The following is a 19,145-nucleotide window of genomic DNA, read 5'->3' as shown; positions in this document are numbered from 1 at the left end:
AAGCACTGCAGCGCGGGCCTGGAGGCGGGGCCAGGGGCCGAGCTGGGCGGAACCTGAGGGAAGGCGGGGAAGGGGGCGGGGAAATAACAAGGGGACGGGGAGAGGCGTGTATCTTCTACTAGAGGGGCGGGGCTAGGAAGATAGGTCACGTGGGGGAGGAGTGGAAGGATGGGGTTTAGGCGGACGGGGGCGCGGCCTTTAGGGAGAGGGGCGGAGCTTGGGGTAGGGTGAGGGGCTCCGGAGAGAATGGTGAGGGAATCTGGAGGATGGGGGGCGTGGATCTCAAAGAGGGTTGGGGTGGAGCTAGGGGTGGCATTCAGAAGAGGTTATTAAAGATTCTAAGGCTCTGAGGTAGGATCTGAGGGAAAAGGGGAGGAAAGAAAGAACTCAAAGTTTTGAGGCAAGGGGAGGATCTCGGACATGGGTGGGGCTTAAGCCAATTTAGAATTATTCGGATAGTTGGCGGGGCGGGGTGGCTCAGAAACACAGGAGCTAGAGGCGTAGGCCAGAGGGAACAGGAAAGGACAGGCAGGGGAGAGCGCGCGGCCCAAAAGGTGGGCGTAAACAGGAAAGAGAAGGCCAGCATTGGCTAGCCAGACTGTGGGGGCTGGGCCTGCATGTAGGAGGCGGAGCTAGGGGCGGGGCCAGGCTGCGAATATTAGAAGCTTCTGAGGTAATGGGCTTGAATGGATGGGCAGGACCCGGAAAAGAAGCAAGACGAGACCCAGAATGGGACGGGTCGAGTAAAAAACAACGGATTTAAAGATTATGGCAATGTAAGCGGGACCACTGGGGTGGGTGGAGCTTAGACAAAGCGGGGTTTGTGCCGACCGGAGGCCAAGAGTGTAGTGTTAAGAAGAGGGATTCCAGAGTTTGTTTCCCTGCAACGCCGTTTACTTCTATGATTCAGTTTCCTCGTCGGTAAAATCAGCTATGATGATGAAAAATAATGAGTATCATATGGTAAGTGTTAGTTTGCTACTGTTATTTTTCCCGGAGCCACATTCCAAACCTCGCTTTAAAGCTGCGGGAGAGAACACCAGGGAGTCAAATCCCTTCTATAGTGACTCGACTTGGGTGCACGTCAAGGGCATCGGGAAGGAGATTTCGGTGGTTTAAAATCTTACAGTCGAGGGGATTAATAGAGTGAGGGAGCAGATGTAGAGGGTGGAGCCTCTTCCCGATCCCTGGGTCGAAGGATGGCGGCCCTTGCCCGCCTGCTGGAGCGTCTTCTCTGTCCAGCTAGCAAGGAAGATGGGGCGGAGGACGAGGAGGAAAAGGAAGAAGAGGGGTGCGGGACCCGAGAGGGGCCTCAGTTTATCCTGGACACGCCGCTATGCGCCCAGCGGCCGCACGGGGGTGTGGCGGCCTCTTGGGGACTGCGTTTCGGGGCAAGCGCCGCGCAGGGCTGGCGCGCGCACATGGAGGACGCTCATTGCGCTTGGCTCGCGCTACCCGGGCTGCCCCCAGGCTGGGCTTTCTTCGCAGTCCTCGACGGCCACGGCGGGGCACGAGCTGCCTTTTTCGGCGCGCGACACCTGCCCGGCCACGTGCTTGAGGCGCTGGGCCAGGCACCTGGCGAGCCTGAGGGCGTGTGCCGGGCGCTGCGCCGCGCCTTCCTGAGTGCAGACGCACGCCTGCACGAGCTCTGGCCCCGCGGCGAGCCAGGTGGCTCCACCGCTGTGGCGTTGCTTGTCTCCCGGCGCTTTCTGTACCTGGCACACTGCGGTGATTCCCGCGCGGTGCTGAGTCGCGCCGGTGCTGTGGTTTTCAGCACCGAGGACCATCGGCCCCTCCGGCCCCGGGAACGCGAGCGCATCCAAGACGCAGGCGGCACCATCCGCCGCAGGCGCCTCGAGGGCTCTCTGGCAGTGTCGCGAGCACTGGGCGACTTTGCTTACAAAGAGGCTCCAGGACGGCCCCCTGAGCTACAGCTCGTTACCGCAGAGCCTGAGGTGACCGCCCTAGCACGCCGGGCCGAAGACGAATTCATGCTCCGGGCCTCCGATGGAGTGTGGGACGCGATGTCTGGCGCTGCCCTGGCAGGACTGGTGGCATCGCGCCTCTGCTTGGGCCTGGCCCCGGAGCTTCTCTGCGCGCAGCTGTTGGACACGTGTCTTTGCAAGGTCCAGCGGGCCGCTCGCGGAATCATTGAGGGGAAGAACCTAAAGGATATAGCGAGTAGGGGCCTGGATGGAGGGGCTTTGAGTAAAACTAGAGAAGGAGGGGCTGGGGCTCCACTAATATGGTGCTGGAAGAGGTCAGGACCAAAATACGGAGTGGGCGGAGACTGAGGGATGCCTTGAGGTAAGATGGAAGAATAGTAGCGCTAGGATGATCAGTGGTAGAGATTTAAGAGAAGGGGAGTGGTCTTTTGGAGGGAACGGCTGTGGTACAGAAGAGTGGATCCCGAGATATGGTTAGTGTCTGACGAAGATAGAGCAATTAGACAGCGGGGTGGGAGAAGCTTCAGAGAGGGGGCATCACTCTCCTTGTTAGGGCAGGACCAGGACAGTGAGGGGGCCTGGTTTGACTGGCAGGTGTCTCAGACCTGATAGGGGCATAACCAGATTGAGGAGGAGGGCACTGAAACGCGGAACTGGTCGGGAAGCTCTGCTTCTAAGGGCACAGAGTTGTACCATGTTCCACCAGGCTCTCTTTTCTCCACCTTCTCCAGGGCAGCCTGGACAACATGACCTGCATCCTGGTCTGTTTCCCAGGGGCTCCCAGGCCTTGGGAGGAGGCGATCAGGAAGGAGCTAGCAGTGGATGCAGCCTTGGGCCGCAGGGTGACTGGTGAGCAGGCGCCGGAGCTCAGTGGGAGGGGTGGTCAGCCAACAAGGACACTCCTCATAACCCTTGCGTCCTTCGCAGAGCTATGTTCGTCTGCCCAGGAACCCCCCAGTATGAACACGGTTTTCAGGATTCTGGTCTCGGAGGACATCCCGAATTTACCTCCTGGGGGAGGACTCTACTGCAAGTGAGTTGGGGTGGGGAATGGAAGGTGGGGAGCCGTGGACCGAGGAGAGTACTCACCTGAGGACCTCTCTGCTCTCCAGAGCCACAGTCATCGCTGAAGGTTATTCTCAGTTCTGCCAAGCCTCAGGAAAGCGCTGGGAGGTAAAGACCCTAAGTTCTTGAATCTTTCTCTAGGAAGCATGTAATACACCCCCACCACCACCACTTCCTTTAGTGATGGGGAAATTGAGACCAATGGGGAAATTGAGTCAAGAGACTCATCTGATATAATAATAAATTCTCACTCATCGCCCTGAGGCATTGTGCTAGGCATTATGAAGGGGATGCAAAAGCAGCAGAGAAGAGACTGCTTCCTCTTCAAGAAATGGGCCCCCTGCATTGCTCCGTAATGCACCATCATCCCAAGCACCACCCCCCTTTATCCAGGAACGAGACAGAAATATTCAAGGAATGTTGATGACCAATCCCAAGTCCTGGATGTGCTGCAGAGACCACCAGAACATCTCTGAAAATGATCTTTCATGAGAGAGGTTGCAAACTGGGCCCAGATAACTCAGAAGAATTTGGAGATGTCCCAGGAGGTGGTGGGTGGAGCCACAAAAACTAAGGCAGGGGTTGAGGATCAGGGAGGAAATGGGAGCAAGGAAGCTGGGGCCAGAGCTCGAAGTCCTTTGCATGGCAGAGAAGGGAGTTTGATTATTACCACCTAGAGGAGGAGGGATTGTTAATAGTTTCTCAGCAGCAGAAGAAGGTATTTGTCAGGATCGTCTGAGTTGTGAGTGACAGAAACCTAATTCAACCTGGGAAAGCAAGACAGGGAATTTACTGGATCATGTAATTGAAGAGTTCAGGGATTTAAGGCATGACTGCATGCATTTGTCAGATGATGTGGTCAGGAACCGTCTCTGAGCTGGCTTCGTTTCCAGGCAGTTTCCACATGAGGTCACAAAGTTGCAACTCCAGCCTAACATCCCCAGTGCACGGAGTCCACCATTTTCCGAGTAGTTGCGGCAGTGGTTCCAAAGCCGGCTCTCATTGGCCACAGTGGGTCACGTGTCTGCCCACTCCCTGTCTGATTGGCCAGGCTGGGTCAGATGTCCAAGAGCTTAGGGTTGGGGTCCACTCCGCCCAAACCTCCTGTATTAAATAGTGGGGAATGATGGCTTTCCAAGAAAACTAGGAGCGGTGCTTCTAGAAGAGCGGGAAGTGAATACTGAGAGGCAAAAAGAGGTTCCTAGTCACTGTCTCCCATGTTTTGTGCTGCAGAAGGGACAACGGGGCTGGGAAGCCCACTGGCACCCATGGAAGCGCTGCCGTGGACTTGGAGACCTAACAGCTCTCCTCCTTTGGCCACCCTTTGCCTAGGTGTGGTCTCAGAGAACCGAGGAAGAAAACTCCCTTTCTCCAGCTTCGCAGGCCAGCGGAAGTAAGACAAGCCGATGGAGGATCCTCAGAATGCTTATTTCCCCTTCTCCTACTTCCCTCGCACAGAAAGTCCAGTCTTGAGAGGGGAAATTCCATCTGCCATCTATACTAAAAAGACCAGAAAATAAAAAAATCAAATGCTTTTTGAACTATTTAGAGCTGAATCACCAAATTCAGTAACTTTCTCTTCCAATTTTTCACCTGTTTTGGCGGGATGTAGTGGGAAGAGTTTATTAAATTTTAACTACATAATTCAAAATACATTTTTCTTGTAGAAAAAAACCCCAGTCATTTGGCAGATATGATCGGCACCTGCTGTGTGCAAGGCTCAGCTCACAGCCATCAACCAGACAGAACCACAGAAATTTCTGCCCCCTTGGGACCTACCTCTTAGTGTGTAGGTGGACACATCAAACAAGAGAACTGATAAATAAGGTCATCTCAGACACTGACAAGTATCTGGAGGAAAAGAAAGTGGGGACATGATAAGAAAGTGTCTAAGGAAGCTAATTTGGTTTTTTTAATTGTTACTCTTTTTTTTTTAATGGAGAAGTTCACTTGTTTCAAAATTCAAAGAATACAGAATGGTGTATGATGAAAAGTCTTTCTCCATCCCCCATCCCTCAGCCACTCAATTTTCCACTTGAAGACTGTTATGTTACACACATCAGGGAAACTCTCGGAGGAGGGGACAAATGAGCAAAGACTGACAGAGAAGGAGCCAGCCATGCAAATATCCCAGGGAAGAGTGTCCCAAGGCAAAAGGAACAGCCAGTATAAAAGCCCCTGCACTCTGCATGCCCATTGGGTATATGATACCTCAGGTGCTTCCTCAACTTTTTTCATACCCTATGTATCATTTGGCAGTTTGGTTTTTTTCCACTCAGTAATAGGTTGGAGACTTCTTTCATGCTATTTATACATCCCATTCTTTTTTAGCTGCTGCCCAGTACTTCAGATAAGGGATATGCAATGATTTCTCTATCCATCCTCCTCTTGATGGGCATACAGGTTATTTCCAGTTTCTTGTTCTCACATAATTGCTGCCAGACAAATTCTTGATCAGGCTCCTAGTGTATATTTGTAAGAGTTTCTCTCCTACAGGGACTTGCTGCTCGTTTTGTACAGTACTTGAGCTAAGAATGGTTTTTACATTTTTTAAGAGTTGTGGGGAAAGAACCCTATGTCTAAAATGCCTAACATATTTACTGTTTGGACCTTTACAGAAAAAGTTTGCTTGCTGTAGTGCAGGTGGCACACACAAGTGCCACCCCTCCCATTTCAGAGATGAGAAAGCAGAAACTCAGAGAGGAGAAAGGACTTGCCCAAGGTCACACAGAACTGGGTAAATGTGTCTTGAGATGCTGTTCTGGGCCTGACTGGGTTGAGTGAGGCACAAAAGTTGATCCAGTCTACCCCTGCCCCCAAAGGACTCACAGCCTGAGGAGACACACCCAGAGAAATAATTATAACCTAGGTGGATGAGGGCTCAAGATCTCCATAGAGTAGGGTAGAGATGGGGAGAGGATTACTTAATTCTTCAGAGAAGAATAAATCTGAGAGCATGGCCTAAAATGAGGTGAAGGAGGCCAGAACAGCATTCAGGAAATAGGACTGGCCTTGGACAAAAGCTGATTAGGTTGACTTCCTCACCTGGTTAGCTGGGCCCTGAAGATGGGTGGTTTTACGTGCATACCTTGGGTACACCAATGGGGTTCTGGGGACTCAGGCAAGAGGACTATAGCCCATATTTATTCCCAATTCAGGCCTCAGTTTGCCCATTTGTAAACATCGAACTAATTATTTCCCAGGCTCCTGCCCCCAGCACTTTACCCGGGCCAGGTGGCGCTCTACGGGAGGGGCGTAACCACAGAGCAACGTCACATGGGGCGTGGCCTGCGGGTCCCGCTGCGGAAACCTCGGAGGGTCAGGGTTCTGACCCAGGCCGGCGTGTGGGGGAGGGGGCTTCCGGGAGCCGGCACTAAGGGACGGTTTCCCCCACTTCCGTGCCCCCCGATTGCTGGATGATCCCGCTATACTCTGCAGGCGAAACTGAGTCACGGCGGGGCGTGCGTGCGTAGGGTCCAGGGGCTTTATCCACCCGGGAACCTGGAGGCCCCTCCCCACCCAGGTTCAGCTCCTCACCCTCCCGCCCCTGCGGCTGTGATTCAGCGGCGGGCCGCTCCCCCTTGGCCCACTTCCTCCTCACCTTCCCAGGGCGGGAGGGGGCAGTGAGAGGGGTGGGGGTGGGGCCCTCCCCACCCATCCCCCCACTTCTGTGCAGGGTAGCGGCTTCACCCCTTACTAACCCCTCATAAATTGGCCAAGAAGAGAGACATTAGGAGGGTCTGAAAGTAGGATTTAAGGGAGAAAATATGAAAGAATCCATGCTTAATCAGAGGGCCTTCCTTGCCCCACCCCCAAATTGAGCAGAATGTAAAGAAATGGAGAAGTCGATGGGGTGAGAAATTCTGCCATAGAAATCCCCCTAAGAATATCCATCGTGGGAGAGGACGAAGGATCGAGGAAGGAGCCTTTCTCCTCCAAGCTTCTACCCCTAATTTGGGGGTGACCACCCCCCGCGTGCATCGCTATGCAATCACTTGGAGAGGGAGGTAGCGGAAATCTAGGGCTCAGTGTTGCCCCTTTAAGCGCCCTCCACCCCCCCACCCCAACTCCTAGAGGTGTCCACGGCCCCTTTAAGGCGCAGGGCATTGTGGGTGCGGGGAGTGGAATTTTGGAATCAAATGTAGCGAAGAGAAGTACAGTAGTAAGAGTAACATTGTAGCCGCCGCCGGTGAAGGGGGCGCGCCGGAGACGGGACGTCGCACCCCCCTTCTGCCACAGGGACCCCTGATCAAATCCCCAGAGGGAAGAGGCGCCCGAGGACCCGCCCCGGCCCCGTCCACGTTCCCTCCAGGAAGCCGGACTCTATGGGGCGGGACCCTGGGGGAGACTGAGCAGAACCTGGAGCCAGCCCCGAACCCCTGAACCTACAGCCAGGGGCGCCCCGGGAGCACCCACCCGTGGGCGCGCCACCCGCCCGCCAAGCAGCCATGAGGTGAGCCTCGAACTGCCTCCAGACCCTTCCCCGCCCGGCGCGGGCTTCCCGCCCCTCCTTTGTCCCCCTCCCCCCCAGCTTGCTCCGGGCTGGAATTTGGGGACAGGGCACTGGGAGCTAGGATTTGAGACGAGCTTCAAGTACTGACCACTTCCCCATGATTCGCAAGGCTGGGGATGGTGCCGGTGAGATCCTCCGGGAGCCCTCATATTTGGGGGCGCTCCGAGGACTCCCGAATTTTGTAAAGACTTTTTGAGAGGATCTCGAAGTTGGCAGATGGTCCCCACAGGGAGGCCAGGATTTGGACCGGGCTCAGACTCCCCCCGACATCTCAACTCAGGCTCCGGGAAGGATTGTGGGGGTCTGGTTTGGGGGGTCCCTGTGACCTGGGAGATTGAGACGTAAGCCTTGGTTTGCGGGGTCCCACTTTACAGGGCACTGGGAAGTCTTCCCAAGTGGGACCTCGCTCCCTCACTTAGGGGGTACGTAACCCCCTAAATTTGGGGGCTGTCATCCTCCTGCGGAAGAGGTGCATGCGGACCGACCCACCGACCTAGACGTAGCCTCCCGGGTCTGGTTGGGACTCCCCTCCCCTTCTCTTTACCCACCCCATCTGCGCAAACGGGCAGTGCCTAGGACCGAGCGAGCGCTCTTTGCGGAGGGCGGCTCCCCGGCCCCGGGCGAGAAGGGCGGCCCCTCTCCCCACCTGCGCGGCCCTGGGGAAGGAGGGGGCGCGGCAGCTGGGGAAAGGGGGCCTTTGTCTTCCTGACTCACCTGTCGAGACAGCTGGTGGGGGGGGCGGGCAAGGAGCGCGGTGGGCCGGCTGCTCTCCCCACCGCGGCGCCTCCCCCTTCTCTCCCTAGTGTCCCCCGCCACCACCCACCTCAGCCGACCGGAGCTGTGGGGTTGGAGGAGGGGGCGCCGGAAAGCTTCAAGGTCATAGCCCTCCCCCAGGCTTCCCACATAAGTTCCAGCTATCTTACCAGGAATTTAACTCTGGGGTTGGGAGGACCCCAGGGACCCAGAGATTTTGTCTTTCCCAGGCGTGCCTCAAAACTCCCGGGCTCACCTGAAGGTGGGGCCGTTGTGGGCTGGGGGACCGGACCAGGCCCCCCCATTTCTCCCCTTCCCGTCGCCCCCCATAATCTCTCCCTTGGGGCGTGAGCCTGACAATACTATCTCCCTTCCTCCACTCTGAGGGACTTCCTGCCCAAAGCCCCCAGCTTGAGGGGGAGGCCCCTGGGAACGACTGGGGATTAACCCCCTAGAGCCCACATCCTCCCACTACCCTCCCCCAATTCTCCATTCCCCTGCCCTCTGACCTCAGGGTGGCATTCCATTTTTGACGAGTACAGAATTGCCCTCCGGCATGCATTTCTTCCTTCTGATCTGAAGGAGACTGTTGGAAAACTGGGAGCAGGGGGGCACCCATAGACACCCTCAAGACTTCTGCGTATCTTTTCCCCCTTATGGTAATACCTCTTAAGGGGAATGCCCTGAAGAGGGGACATTTTTCGGGAGCCAGGCCCTCTTCCTTCACGCCTTCCCCCGGGGCTCTCCTCTCCCGTGGCCCCAGCCCCGCCCCCGCCTCCCCCTCGCGTTTCCGGTCCCAGGCCCGGTGGAAGGCGGATGGCGGATGTCCGAGTTAGTGCTGCCTCACTCACTGTGAGACCGTAAAAGGGCAGGAGCAATGTCTGGGCCAGCCTCCTGCTCCCCCTCCCGCAGTCCCGGGGGCCCTGGGCCTCCCACAGGGCCCCCTACCGCTGGCCATGTCCAAACCTCCCACCTCCTGGGGGGTGGGCAGAAGTCGAACTGATGCCTGTCCCACCGGAGGGCTCCCACCTCGAGAGGTCCTCCCTGCCACTGGCTACACCCCCCACTCACTCCCTGGGCTGTGCCCTTCTCCCAGGACTGCTAGGATTAACAAAGACCTATGCCCCTGTATGTGGGCAGCTGGGGAAACTGAGTCTAAGAGAAAAGCCTGGCCCGGGATCCCTCAGAAATTCCTAAGTGGTGTAGACGGAAGGAGAGGGCTGTCATCCTCTGATTTCTGGCTGGTTTGGCTGGGGACAGTCTCGGGAGCAGTAGGAAGAGAGGATGTTAAGATGGAAAATTACAAGATACCGTTCTTTTTCTCCCAGTTTGACAAATATTTGTAGAGTGTCTGCTGTGTCCGGGACTGTGAGCTGGGATTCTGGGAAGGCCAGGAAGGAGGGGCAGAGGTCTGAGAATCTCAGGGCAGAAGGGTCTCAGGAAGAATTTAGATTGGTTTCTTTATTCTTCCCAATAGTAGTAATTATTATCTTTCTTTTTTAATTACAGAGCCCATTTGATCAAAGTGCATAGTTTGTGCCAGGCACTATACTAGGTGCCTGATTGAGTTTACTCCTCAAAGCAGTTCTAAAAGATTGATACTACTGACCATTTCCCTCATGGGAAAACTGAGACAGAGAAATAAAGAACGTTGCCTATTAAAAGTCAGTTCGGAAGTGGGCAAGCGTAAATTGAACCCAGGGCCATCTCTGGATTATTATGCTATTAGAGCAAAAGGAAAATAAAGCCATAATGGTCTTTGAAAAAAAAAAAACAGGTAACATGCTTTCATTGTAGAAACACTTCAGATAATGCAGGTAAGCAAAAAGAAACCCAGGTGGGAATTTACCTTCTGGTTCACTTACAGGAAACAGGTCCCATGGGGGCAGAGGAACTATAGAGTAACCCCACACAAGCCCCACTGACCCTAGGTACGGTTCCCTATCCAGGGTTGCTTCAAAGATTTGTAATTTGGAAGGGTTGTGTGGGTTGAGGGGTGGATCACAAGTTTTATGGTTTAAGGAAGCTATTTGGTAAATCTTGGAGCAGACAAGGGGTGGAGGAAAAGGCAAGCCTCTACTCTGGAAGTCTGAATAAACCAGAATGACTGTGCTTGATTGCCTCCAGTGATGAGAAGCTCCCTTGTATGGAGCCTGTGCCAAGTTTCAGGTTCTGAGAGCTTTTCTTACCTCTTGGACGCCTTACAACAAACCCAGTGTGCAATCGTTTCCACTGCTGGAAACTGAGGCTCTGAGGGATGAAGCCGCACAGCAAGGGGATTACTTGAACCCTCTGTCATCCACCACATGCTAGAGGTTTCCAGAATGTGAGCACTTGTGGAGAGAGGGATAGATCCTGGGCCAGTTGAGGAGTAAGGCTCTTTCATATCAAATGGACGGTGTGAGACACTGGGAGACCACTGGAGTTAGACACATCCTATTTCAAGCCCAGTCCCTGATGACTGGCTGTGGGATTTTCTATTTCAATTTTTGCCTAGTTTATGGTGTTTCTAGTTTGTTTTTGGAGTAATGAATTAGTTTTTTATAGGTAATACCAGCCCATGGTTAAAAAAAAAGAAAAGAAATAAGCAATACAAAAGGGTAGACCATATGAAATGTGGCCATTTCCTCTCTCCTTCCTCAGGCCCCCCCTGCCCCTCCTGCCGGGCAGCCATGGTTAGTCTCCTGAGTACCAGGCTTTGCATAAATCATCACTTTGTGTGCAGATGTATTTATATCCTCCCCACCTTTTTTTTAAGCCTCTGATCATACCACTTTATACCTTGCCTTTAAAAAAGTGCAGCTTAGCTGTTTGCTCATCTTTAAATGTGGTTAAGAACTTAGGTGGCCTTGGGTTCGAATATGAGACCCTCTGCTTACTTGCTATGTTACCTGGGACAATTGTGTTCACCTCTCTGTGCCGACAGTTCCTCATCTGTAAAAAGGGCAAGCACCAGAGTCTATTTCATGAGGTCATTGCAAAGTTAATTGAGAGAATTGGAGCTCAGTACCTAGAATGCTGTCTGGGACACAGGCTAACCAAGAAATATCAGGTGGCTAATTTAACAACTTTTGAGTACCTACTACATGCTGGACACCATTTTAGATTCTGGGGACACAGTAGTGAACAGAAAGGACTAAAGACCCTACCCTCACAGTCCTGACATTTTGGTAGGAGAGACAAGGATCTGTCAGGCAGGGATCACTGCTGTAAATCTGGGATGTGAGGGAGAAGAGCTCTTCCAGCTAAGACAGTCAGGGAGGGCTTCTTGGAAGAGGTGGCTTCTAATTGGAGATGTGATGATGAGAATCCAGGTTGAACAAGTGTACAGGCCTGAAGCAGAAATTTGGCACATTGAAGGAGCAGAATGGAGGCCAGTGGGGCTGGAACAGTGAGCTCGGGGGAGGGAAGAGATGACATCACAGAGATCACACAGATTAAGAAGGCCCTGGAGAGAATTTGTCTTTTACTCTGAGAAGAGGAGCGTCGTGATCCAACTTGTGTTTTAACAGGATCCTTCTGCTGTAATGGGGACGCTGTAGCCTGGAGTGGGGAGGACCAGCCTGGTCACTCAGCAGGCACCCCATTCTCTAGCTAGGCCAGAGACACAGCAGGGCAGGGCCACTTAGGAGAGCAAAGTGCACCCAGGGAGGGGTAGCAACAGCAGTGCTGGGCACCTGGCCAGAGTGGGACCTGGGCGTGGGTTGCAGGTGTAGGCAAGACCTTAACCCTGTCCGGCCACAGACAGTGGGAGCCAGAAACAGCCCCTGAGGCTGCACTTGTCTGCAAACAGCAGCTGGTGTTTGGGTAGGGCCCACACTGTCCCTGGTGGTTAAGACTGTGTACTGGGGAGCCAGATGGCCGGGGTTCAAATTTTATTCTGTTTAGTAGCTGTGTGACCTTGGGCAAGTCACACAGCCTCTCTGGACCTCCATTTGCAGTCCTGAGTTGCAAGATGAGGATGAAATAGTGCCCATCTTGAAGGGCTACAGTGAGAATAAAAGGAGTGACTCTGAGGAAAGGGCTAAGGGCACTTGACCAGCTGAAGTGCCTGCTAAGAGGGAGCTGACACGATTATGTAAACATTGGGGGGCTGGGGCTCAGCCTCTGGGCCTAGGAACCCAGAGCCAGGTCTGCAGAGGGACTTTCCCTGCCTGTCAGGTCAGTGTAACACCCCAGCCCCCAGCCCCCAGCCCTGGTAGAGGCAGAGCCACTGTGGGACAGAATTTCCCTCCCCGGAAATATCTGACCACCAACTTCCTCTTTTCAGGAAAAAGTCTGCTGGGGGTGGGGTGGGGACTTAGTGCTTCCCCCTGGTCTGTATGTGACCTTGGGCAAGTCAGTTCCTGTCTGGGAGCCTGAGCTTCCTCATTCCGAGAGAGGGTATTGAACCCCTCCCCAGGAGGACTGGTGGGGTTCCGGAGGTACCTCCCAGTCCAGGGGCCCCAGTGCTATCTCTTCGGGGTGCCCATGGAAGGGATGCTGACATATACTAAGCACATGATAACATGCCAGGTGCCGTGCCAAGCAACTTAGATGCCCAGGCTCATTTATTCCTGGGGACAAACATTTCCCCGGCTTGCAGGCGAGGAAGATGAGTTCTCAGGAGGAAGGTTGCTTGCCTGAGTCCCATGGAGTAGGTGTCTCAGCGAGGATTTGAACGCAGGTCTGCAGATGTCAGATCCTGAACTCTGAACCGGTTTCCTGACTCCTCCCCAAAGGCTGTCAGATGTGACTTCCTGGAGGAAGTCCTCTCTGATCTCCAGGCCAGGGCAGGTGCTCCTGAGCACCCTGGCTTGGCCCTGGGTTGTCAAAGTCAGGGGATGGTACTCTCTCCTGCACTGGAGGGTGGGGCTGGTGCTGTCTGGGTCACTGACCTAGACATGGGCCGGACAAAGCAGGGAGTGTGTGCTAATGGCCATTGGTGCCCGGAGGGCCAGATGGACAGGGTGGCAGCAGAAGGCGGAAGAGCCTGGGATCTCGCTTTAGTCTCCACTGCCGGCCTCACCCTTCCCTTCGCTAAGCCTCAGCTTCCTCCTCTGACCTGAGCAGGGGGTGGGGGTGGGAGGAGGTCCAGGCACCTTGGCAGATAGGGAAACTGAGGCTGTGAGAGAGCCAGGCAGGGACAGACCACAGTGCTGCCTGGGCCCCCGTCCTGTTTCTCCTGGGTCCCTGCTCCGGCTCTCACACTGCTTGCTTACCTGCCTCTCTCTCTGACTCTGCCTAGCGGTCCCTCTGTCCAAATGTCTTTTTTTCTCCATCTTCCTGTCTCTCCCTCCTTACTTCTTCCAGTGCCTGTCTGTCCCTGCCTTTCCATCTGTCTCCCTACCAGTCCCTTGTCTGTCTGTCTGTCTGCTGGTCTGTCTCTTTGTCAGCCTGACTCTCCCTTTCTCACCCACCTTTCCATCCGTCTGTATGTCTTTCCCTTCCAGTCTGTCTATGTGACTCTTTCCCCATCTCTCTGTCTGTCTCCCTCCTCTGCCTCAGATTCCCAGTTTATCTGTCTGTCTCCCAGTCTGTCTGTGTCCCACCTGTCTATTGGTCTCTCCCATTCTGTCTCTCTGTGTTTCCTGTCTCCCTGTGCCCCTCGGTGTGTGTCTCTCTCCTCCTCACACCCTTGGTCTCTTCGAATCTGCTGGAGAGACCCAGGTGGAGAAGGTGACTGGCCCCTGGATGGCGGTTCGTGTTCCCTCAGCTCACCGACTGCTTTTCCTTTCTCCCCCTCCGGCAGTGAGACGGTTATCTGCTCCAGCTGGGCCACTGTGATGCTCTATGATGACAGCAACAAGCGATGGGTACCTGCCGGCACGGGCCCCCAGGCCTTCAGCCGTGTACAGATCTACCACAACCCCACGGCCAATTCCTTCCGTGTAGTGGGCTGGAAGATGCAGCCAGAACAGCAGGTGAGGCCGCCCTCTCCTCTCCCTCTGCAGGCTGCACCCCTCCACCGTGCGCCCACCAGCCCTCACCCACCTTTCCCCTCCTGCCAGGTGGTCATCAACTGTGCCATTGTCCGGGGTATCAAGTACAACCAGGCCACCCCCAGCTTCCACCAGTGGCGCGACGCCCGCCAGGTCTGGGGCCTCAACTTCGGGAGCAAAGAGGACGCAGCGCAGTTTGCTGCTGGCATGGCCAGCGCCCTAGAGGCACTGGAAGGTTAGAAACAGTGGGTGGAGGGGGCCACCGAGCCCTGCCGCATAGCCTTGGGCTGCCTCTCACCAGTCTGGGCCTTAATTTACTCATCTGAAAATGGGGCTAATTTACTGCTACTGAGGAAAATTATTCTGAGGATTTCTGTGGGCTCCTGTAGGACCCCTGTTCATGCACGTATAAAACACGATTCCTAAGAGTACAGGACGCTCCATGAATTTTTACACATGCACACTCCCCTGTGACCGCCTCCCAGATCGAGGTACAGGTACTCCCAGCCTCGAGAAGGCTCCTTGTGTCCTTTCACCAGGTAGCCACTGTACCGACTTATGTCACCATCAGTAAGTTTTTAGGCGTTGCTATTAAGAAAGAAATCTCCAGTTGGTATTTCTTAAACTCGAATGTGCGCACAAATCATCTGGGTGAGACAGATTCCAGTTCAGTTGGGCCGGGGTGGGGCCCAAGTCTCTGCATTTCTAACAAGCTCCCTGGTGATGCCGAGGCTGCCAGTCCTAGGGGCTGTACTTTGAGGAGCAGGACAGACAATTTGAGGAACTTCAGATCACCAAATGGCAGAGGTGTTTGCTTCCCAGAGCACCGCCAGTACCCATGGGAAAGGGCTTGCTTGTCTGGGGGCCTTCCCCAGGGGTTCTCGGCCTGGGGGTCTGAGTGGCGGTGATGGTGGTTAAACGCCTGGACGCTGGAGTCAGCCTGAATTCGAGTCTTGTTCCTGCAAGTTCTGGTCTGCAGGACTTGGGGCAAGCGACTGTCGCATCCGGGCCTTGGCTGTCCCACCTGTAATCTGGGCATCCCTGCAGTCCCCTGCTCATGCCAGCTCAGTCAGGGAAGTGGGTGTTTACCCCCCTCCCAGAAATTCGTCCAGGTACACCCACCCTAGCCGGGAGTGTCAGGGCGTAGAGGAAGGAATGAACGCCCCTGGGCAGGATTCCTGGGAGGCCTGGGAGAGCTGCGGGAAAGGGCCAAGGGGTGGGGCGGAGTTCTGGGTTGACTCATCCCCTCTGCTCTCACCTTCCAGGAGGTGGGCCTCCGCCCCCGGCTCCGCCCCCAGCAGCACCTCCGACCTGGTCTGCCCAGAACGGTCCCTCTCCAGAGGAGGTGGAGCAGCAGAAAAGGTGGGGCCAGGCCCTCGGTGGGGGCTCACCACTGCTGGAGTTCCAAGATGTTCCAGAACCCCTGATTCCTCTAGTTCAGAACGCTCCACTTTCAGTTTCCAGAATGTTCCAACTCCCAGGGGATTAGAAATGAACAGCTTTCAGAAACTCCTGCGTCCTGGAATCTAAGAAACTGCCGACTTCCAGACCTGTAGAACCTTCTGACCCCTCAAATCCTGGTCTCTGGATTCTCAGGGTCCAGAATTTGGTTGTTAAAAGGATGTTGGGCATTTTGTAATTCAAGTGTTCTTGACAGTCTGCTGGCTAGGATGGTGGCATTTTGCTGTCACTGTGCCCCTGCCCTCCCTCTTAGTCCATTCCTGGGCTCCTGGGGAAGGAAGGCTCAGGTGGGAGTTAGGAGCCTGTCTCACTGGAGGCCTCAGAGGAAATGTGAGGTGGTGGCCATCCGGGGGCCCCGAGTGATGGCAGCTCCGTCACCCCACCCAGGCAGCAGCCGAGCCAGCCGGAGCATATGGAGCGTGAGCGCCGCGTCTCCAATGCAGGTGACTGCGAAAACGGCCTGGGCGGGGGTGGGGGTTAGGGGGTGGGGGCTGGGGCCCTCCCCATAGGAGGGTGAGGGCCAGCTGGACAACAAAGAATGCTGCTCTTTTAACACCCCTCTTTTGTGTTTCAGGGGGCCCACCTGCTCCCCCAGGGGGGGGACCACCGCCACCTCCAGGACCTCCCCCTCCTCCCGGTCCACCCCCTCCCCCTGGTCTGCCCCCCTCAGGGGTCTCAGCTGCAGGGCACGGAGCAGGGGGACCCCCACCCCCTGCACCACCTCTCCCCACAGCACAAGGCCCCAGTGGTGGAGGGGCTGGGGCCCCTGGCCTAGCTGCAGCCATTGCCGGGGCCAAACTCAGGAAAGTCAGCAAGGTGAGGGGGCTGGGGGAGGGGGGGTGATGGAAGGATGGGATGGGCCAGAGCTGGCTGGAGGTGGGGATGTCTGAGGGGGCCCACCCATAAATCCCCTTTGTGTAATTTCTCCAGCAGGAGGAAGCCTCAGGGCCCCCCCCTGCCCCCAAAACCGAGAGCAGTAGAAGCACAGGTGGGGGGCTCATGGAAGAGATGAATGCCATGCTGGCCCGGAGGTGAGCCTGAGCCTGGAGTCCTCAATGCCTGTGGAAAGCTCTGGGGACAAAACCCTCCACCCAGTAGTTATCTCCTGGAGATTCTAGTCCCGTAGGACCAGGCTGGGCGGAGGGCTCAGATTCCCATTTTTGTTTCTTTGGGTCAAAGCTCCCCTTTGATAGCCAGGTTTGGGATATGATGCTGGGAATTGCCTTCTCCTCAGATCTAAGGCAAGAGCCATCCACTCTTAGAATTTTGTGATTCCCAAGTGTGAGAATTGTAAAACCCTCCCCCAATTCGAGCACAGTATTCTCTTTGACTCCTGATACTAAAGTTTTCGTAGCCTTCATGTATTCCAGAATTCTACACCCTAGAATGCACCTTTCTAGAATCAGGGAAGGGAAATTGTTGCATGGCCAAGGGAGGGCTGAAGGCTGAGTTTTTTTGCCTTTCCCTCCTGCAGAAGGAAAGCCACACAGGTTGGAGAGAAACCCTCCAAGGATGAATCTGCCAATGTGAGTGCCTTCTTCCTGACATACACACTTTAGGCTGTACCACTGGGGTAGGTTTACTGGGGAGGCTGGTATGACAGGCCCCGGCTGGTTTTGAAGCTGGAGGAGGAAAATGAGCAGAGGTGCGGCAGGGGCTGGCTCATGACAATTTTATTTTCTACCCGCAGGAGGAGCCAGAGGCCCGAGTCCCAGCCCCTAGTGGTGAGTGAGTGGTCCGCCTGACCATAGGAACTACGAGTCCCAGGATGCCTTGTTCTTATATATAACACACCTTCATGGGAGAATATGTGCAAATAATGGGGATTGTAATCACCTGAGATGGTCCTTTGACGAAGAGCGGTTAATACTCAGGGAGAAAGATTGAGTCAGGGCATTCCTGACCTTTCGGCTTTGTTGCCTGTCCCCCAGAATCTGTGCGGAGACCCTGGGAGAAGAACAGCACAACATTGCCAAGGTGGGCCACCCTCCATAAAAGTTGGTTTTGCTAATTTTATAAGGAGGAATATAACCTAACTCCTGGAACGGGAGGCAGGGGAGGAGGCAGGCCCTCCTAACCTTATTTCTGTCCCCAAAATACCAACTCTCCCAGGATGAAGTCGTCTTCTTCAGTGACCACTTCCGATGCCCACCCCTCTACAACCAGCTCCAGTGAGGAGTCAGACTTGGAGAGAGTGAAGCAGGTAGCTTGGGGGTGAGGTTTTAGGGCTAGGAAGGGAAGAGAGATCTGGGTCCAAACTCTGCCACTGACTTACTCTGTAATTCTAGAAGAGGCCTCAGAAACGTCAATTTTCTAATCTGAGAAATGGAGATTGCATCGGGTCAGGGATGACACGGACACCACAACCTCCTTTTCTAGTGGCCGTGACAGACCTTACTAATCTATCACGACACTCACTCCTGATGAGTACCCAGAATCCTTTGCAGCACATTGCTGCAGACATCCATCACCACTTGGAGTTGGCAGAGGACTGGCATATATTTGCCAGCCCTGTTACTGGACAGTCTCCAGTACTTTTCTTCTGGCCCCAAAGAATTCTCCCCTAGAATTCTCCAGTCATTCTCTGGCCTTGTCAGTGATGTCGTGCTACGTGTGTTTCAATGGTGGGGGTGGGAGTGGGTCTTGAACCTCTTAACTCAGGCCGTGTAGTTATTGAAAGGGAGGGTTCATGTCTGCAAGTCCAGGCACCCTTCCTGATTAGTTGCACCCCATTATTTTCAGGAGCTTCTGGAAGAGGTGAGGAAGGAATTGCAGAAAATGAAAGAGGAAATAATTGAAGGTGAGGTTTTTTTATTTTAAACATTTAACTTGTTTTGGAGGCATTGTGTCCCTCAAGAAAAGCCCTGTTTTGGAAGGGAAGGGGAAAGAGGCTCTGCCTCTGACCTCTGCCCCTTGTTTCCTTCCAGCCTTTGTCCAGGAGCTGAGGAAACGGGGTTCCCCCTGACCATAGGGCCCAGAAGATCCCATTTTCCTTTCCAGCACACCCTGCCTGTTACCTTGCTTTCCTTGCCTCACTCGATTTGGAATTGGCCCAAGACTACACAGGAATGCGTCTTACCCACTCCCCAACCCACTTGGAAAGCTCCAAGGGGGTGTGGCTTCTCTGGCACCATGCCCACACCCATACTGACTGCTGATTGGCTGGGGAGGCCCCCACCCTTCGCTCCCTTTGGTCCTTCCCCTCTGCCATCCCCTTGGGGCTGGTTCCTCTGCTGGGGATGTACCAATTAACCCCACAGGAAGGGGGAAGGAAGGAGGGAATTTCACATTCCCTTGTTCTAGATTCACTTTAAACGCTTAATGCCTTCGATTTTTTTTTTTTTTTTTTTAAGAAAAAAGATATATATATATATATATTTAGGTTTGGGGGGAAAGGGAAATTTTTTTTTCTCTTTGGTTTTGATAAAATGGGATGTGGGGAGTTTTTAAATGCTGTGCCCCAGGCTTTTCCCATGTGGGGCAGCT

General features: G+C 54.5%; 2 protein-coding genes and 1 long non-coding RNA gene across 9 annotated transcripts; 2 read left to right on the top strand and 1 right to left on the bottom strand.

Moving 5' to 3' along the window:
• Window positions 1–969: 969 nt before the first annotated feature.
• On the top strand, window positions 970–4,545 carry PPM1N (protein phosphatase, Mg2+/Mn2+ dependent 1N (putative)). Of its 4 annotated transcripts, none has more exons than XM_057493390.1 (6): window positions 970–2,126; window positions 2,678–2,795; window positions 2,874–2,979; window positions 3,059–3,119; window positions 3,405–3,508; window positions 4,344–4,545. In XM_057493390.1, the coding sequence occupies exons 1-5, from the start codon at window positions 1,200–1,202 to the stop codon at window positions 3,501–3,503; spliced, it is 1,311 nt and encodes a 436-aa protein (XP_057349373.1). In that variant the 5' UTR covers window positions 970–1,199; the 3' UTR covers window positions 3,504–3,508; window positions 4,344–4,545. The 4 variants fall into 4 exon arrangements, with proteins under 4 accessions (XP_057349373.1, XP_057349372.1, XP_057349370.1 ...); XM_057493389.1 differs by having other exon boundaries at window positions 4,245–4,545; XM_057493387.1 differs by lacking the exon at window positions 3,405–3,508.
• Window positions 4,376–12,170, bottom strand: LOC118912664 (uncharacterized). Its single transcript, XR_008994169.1, has 3 exons — window positions 8,787–12,170; window positions 4,791–4,862; window positions 4,376–4,511 (listed from the first exon to the last, which is right to left on the bottom strand). It is a non-coding gene; the product is annotated as an uncharacterized LOC118912664 (long non-coding RNA).
• Window positions 7,130–18,990, top strand: VASP (vasodilator stimulated phosphoprotein). Of its 4 annotated transcripts, none has more exons than XM_057493392.1 (13): window positions 7,130–7,464; window positions 14,009–14,180; window positions 14,268–14,433; window positions 15,464–15,560; window positions 16,047–16,102; window positions 16,234–16,475; window positions 16,593–16,690; window positions 17,134–17,185; window positions 17,350–17,387; window positions 17,592–17,636; window positions 17,772–17,862; window positions 18,402–18,459; window positions 18,587–18,990. In XM_057493392.1, the coding sequence occupies exons 1-13, from the start codon at window positions 7,460–7,462 to the stop codon at window positions 18,622–18,624; spliced, it is 1,158 nt and encodes a 385-aa protein (XP_057349375.1). In that variant the 5' UTR covers window positions 7,130–7,459; the 3' UTR covers window positions 18,625–18,990. The 4 variants fall into 4 exon arrangements, with proteins under 4 accessions (XP_057349375.1, XP_036741937.1, XP_057349374.1 ...); XM_036886042.2 differs by having other exon boundaries at window positions 7,132–7,464; window positions 17,350–17,383; window positions 17,591–17,636; XM_057493391.1 differs by having other exon boundaries at window positions 7,132–7,464; window positions 16,590–16,690.
• The last annotated feature ends 155 nt before the right edge of the window (window positions 18,991–19,145 follow it).

Source organism: Manis pentadactyla, chromosome 15 (genome assembly GCF_030020395.1).
Source record: "Manis pentadactyla isolate mManPen7 chromosome 15, mManPen7.hap1, whole genome shotgun sequence".
NCBI lineage: Eukaryota > Metazoa > Chordata > Mammalia > Pholidota > Manidae > Manis > Manis pentadactyla.
This window is presented reverse-complemented; position numbering and strand designations above follow the sequence as displayed.